The sequence below is a fragment of the Microtus ochrogaster genome, unplaced genomic scaffold, assembly GCF_000317375.1.
Source record: "Microtus ochrogaster isolate Prairie Vole_2 unplaced genomic scaffold, MicOch1.0 UNK163, whole genome shotgun sequence".
In the NCBI taxonomy this organism is placed as follows: domain Eukaryota; kingdom Metazoa; phylum Chordata; class Mammalia; order Rodentia; family Cricetidae; genus Microtus; species Microtus ochrogaster.
This window is the reverse complement of record NW_004949261.1, coordinates 79,729-83,002: the sequence shown is the minus strand read 5'-3', so window position 1 is coordinate 83,002 and position 3,274 is coordinate 79,729. Positions and strand designations below refer to the sequence as shown.

The 3,274-nt window shown below is 42.8% G+C and overlaps 1 protein-coding gene across 1 annotated transcript; it reads right to left on the bottom strand.

Annotated features, from left to right (window-relative positions):
- Positions 1 to 1,329: 1,329 nt before the first annotated feature.
- LOC101999777 (vomeronasal type-1 receptor 1-like) lies at positions 1,330 to 2,283 on the bottom strand. The gene has a single exon (XM_005372041.1). It carries the CDS (start codon positions 2,281 to 2,283, stop codon positions 1,330 to 1,332), a length of 954 nt encoding a protein of 317 aa, XP_005372098.1.
- Between the last annotated feature and the right edge of the window lie 991 nt (positions 2,284 to 3,274).

Here is a 3,274-nt window from a genome sequence, read left to right as displayed (position 1 = left end):
ATAGTACTGGCAGGCACAAAAGCAGGCACGTAGATCAACAATCCATGAACAAAATACAAGACCCAAACATGAGAGAAAACTGCTGGCAGATTAAAGAGGAACCGTGAATGGCAGGTTTGCATCACCACAGGTGATGCTCACATCTGCACTGAAGGAGTCCTGACCTTTGAGGAATGTGCAAGTCAAAGGAAAGAATGAGACTTCTGTCTCTTCTCCAGTGTCCTTCTTCATCTACGCACTAGAATAAACTGTGTTTTGAACAATACGTTGAGTGACCAAAATCCAGCAGCAGTTTCTACAGAAATGGAGTTTTGTAGAAATGGGGTGGTGACAATGATTTCATTTGCATTAAAAGGTCTTCCCAAGTGTCTCACTATATTCTGCCAACAGAAGAGGAGGCCCTCTCAAACAGATGATTCCATTCAATTTTCAAGAAGTTATGAATTTGTGGCATTTTTACTGTGGTCATATATACAGAACTTAAAGTGCAATATTTTGCCACTGTCATTCAAATTGTGCTGCTTTAAGCACATTCTTTGTACTGTGGGATCTTCACAGCCCTCCAGCCCTGAAATTTTACATCATGCAGAACTCCACTGAATTATCCAGTTAGCTTTTATCAGGATTGTTGCCCTTAGATTAATGTCAGTTCATGCATTCTATGTGAGTACAATTTATTGATCTATTCTTCCATCCTTTGGCATTTATGTTGTTTCCTGCTCCTGGCTACAGGGAAAACCCTATGAACTCTGCCTGGGTTTCTTTAAATTCTCTGAATTAGAGTGGGACAGCCGGATTTGGCAATTTTTGTTTGTTTGCTTGTTTGTCTCGAGACAGTGTTTCCTAAATTGGGCTTGCATTCTGTGCCTAGCTTAGAAAGACCTGGAATTCCTGCTCTCCTATTGCTTTCTCTTGAGAGCTGGAAGTATAGATGCCTGCCATCACAGCAAGGAATTACTGAAATGAATGGCAATGTTTTTAAAGACAGTGTTTCATGTAGGCTACCCTGCGATCAAACTGACTAACAGCTAAGGGTGTACTTGAACTCCAATTCCAATAGCCTGAGTCTTTGGAGTGCAAACATTAGAGATTAATTTATTTATAGAGAGGGTAATTATATAAATTAAAAAATGAATAGTCATTTGCTTATCTTTTATACCATGTTCAATTTTTGATACTCTAGTAAGATGCATTAAGCAATAATTATCATTTTTACTAATACTAAATCTCCAAATTTTTTACAGAGAAACAATCATGATAACAAACATATGTGCCTATAAATATTGAGAAAAAGTAAGTACATTTAGGTTGACATGCCCTGGAGGGAATTCAAACATCAGAGACCAGAGTTGGACTGTTTGTTTTCTTTATCCAAAAGACACAGCAGAAGTGAGGGGCACATATATTACTGAAATTGAACACGAGGGGACTGAGTGTTGGGAAGCTAAATGACAGCAGCACAGAGGTGTTCAGCAGCCAAGGGCTCGGGTTCACAGTCTGGGTTATACAAAATGATAAGATGGAAGCTAGAGAGTAAAAGGACAGAAACATGGTCACCAGGATCAGGATGGTGCGTGTGGCTCTGTCCTCGTGGGAAGGCCTTTGGGAGAGGATGTGGCTACGGATGTGCTGGACTCGATGCTTGTGTTTATGCAGGACAAGGACCATGGAGCCACTGGCCCAGGCCATGAGAACCAGACACATCATATCACTTAGGGATAGAATTACTGCTTTTATTAAGAAAATTAATCTCTCAGGCACAGTTGAGGAACAGTATCTGTGTATTCCTTTAGTGCTCAGGTTTTTGCTATTCTTTGGACCAGGTTTGATCATAGAAACAGGGATATTGAGCAGAAGCTGTGGGATCCAGCAAAGGAAACAGCAGGTGACAATGCACTTTGAGGATCTAGTTCTGAGGTTCAGCCACCCCAAAGTATCGGGGTGAAGCTTAATGGCCTGAAAGCCACTGAGGAGGGAGGTGGTGCTGAGGGAGACCCCTCTGGCTACTCTGTACAAATAGAGGAGAAGTTTGCACCCAGCCTCCCCCAGGAAAGATGTCAACCCAAAGGTGGCCACTGTCTGAGGGATCCCTTTGGAGAAGAGAACCAGAGTGTTTGATATGACTAACTGATTGAGAATCAAGTTCATGGGTCTCACCACTTGTGCAGTGAACAATGGAAAGTTATACAGATGAAAGAGGAAGGAATTGGCTAGGATTCCAACAGTGGTCTGAATGAAGAACATTATTCCCCAGTTTAAGTCAATGTGAACTAATGCATCCATTTCTAGGGGAGGTTGGAGTTTTGCTTTATTTGATTCTGTGAAATTTGGAGATGGATTTTAACTTGAGGTTCTTTGAATGAGAAATGTGCTCCATAGACTTACGATGTTTGGGCGGTTCCTCTCCAGTTAGTGACTGTTGATGACTTCCTGTGTCCTTTAGGAGATGGAGCCTTGCTGGAAGTCCATCACTGGGACTGAGTGAGGGAGTCTTGAGTGCAGGTGGCCTGGCCCCACTTACTGTTATTTCTCTTGTTAGTCTTTAGTCATCCAGCTCCTTACCCCTCCCCCCGTCCCTCACTGTTTTCATACCTTCCTCCTCATGGTATATTATCCTCCTGGAGCCATAGAGAAAAATAAGCTCCTTTCTTCTCTCAGCTGCTTTCTGTTATAACATAAACAACCACTGGAAAGCAACTCTTGTTTACTTCTCTCACATCTCGAAATGTCTTTTCTACCAAAGCCAATTTTTGTTGTGAACATGAGCATTAAACAGGTCTTTTGTCAGTGTCCCGTGACTTCCAACAGCATTGTTTGTAGCCGCCCACTCGAAGCTCTCCACTCTAGTCTCTGGAAGATCCAGTGGATTGGCACTGCTCTGACAGAGCTCTGTGCAGCTATGGACCTGCTGAGGAAGTCCTGTTGACTGCTTCTCTTTGAGGAAACACCAGGATTTACAAATCAAAAAAATAATAGATTGCACAGGCGTGTCTCTCTCCTTTTATCTTAGAAAAGTGAAAGTAAGTCACAAATTCTAAAATTCGCCTTTGTGAGGGCCAGCAAGCAAGACAGAGAAGACACACGGAGCCAGGCTGCCACAGCGTATCATACTTTGTGTAACACCCGATTTGGTGTTACACCCTCGGTACAGTTCGCGGCACCACTGTACCGAATGCGAGTTGGGCAAGGGCCTGGAGATTGAAAAGAACACACAGAGAGACCAGGGTCATTCAAAAGGAGATCAGCCGAATGCCATTTATTCAGCCTTGGGGAA

What these genes read in the sequence shown, in the direction of transcription:
- LOC101999777 (XM_005372041.1), bottom strand. Translation starts at nt 2,283, where the DNA reads ATGGATGCATTAGTTCACATTGACTTAAACTGGGGAATAATGTTCTTC.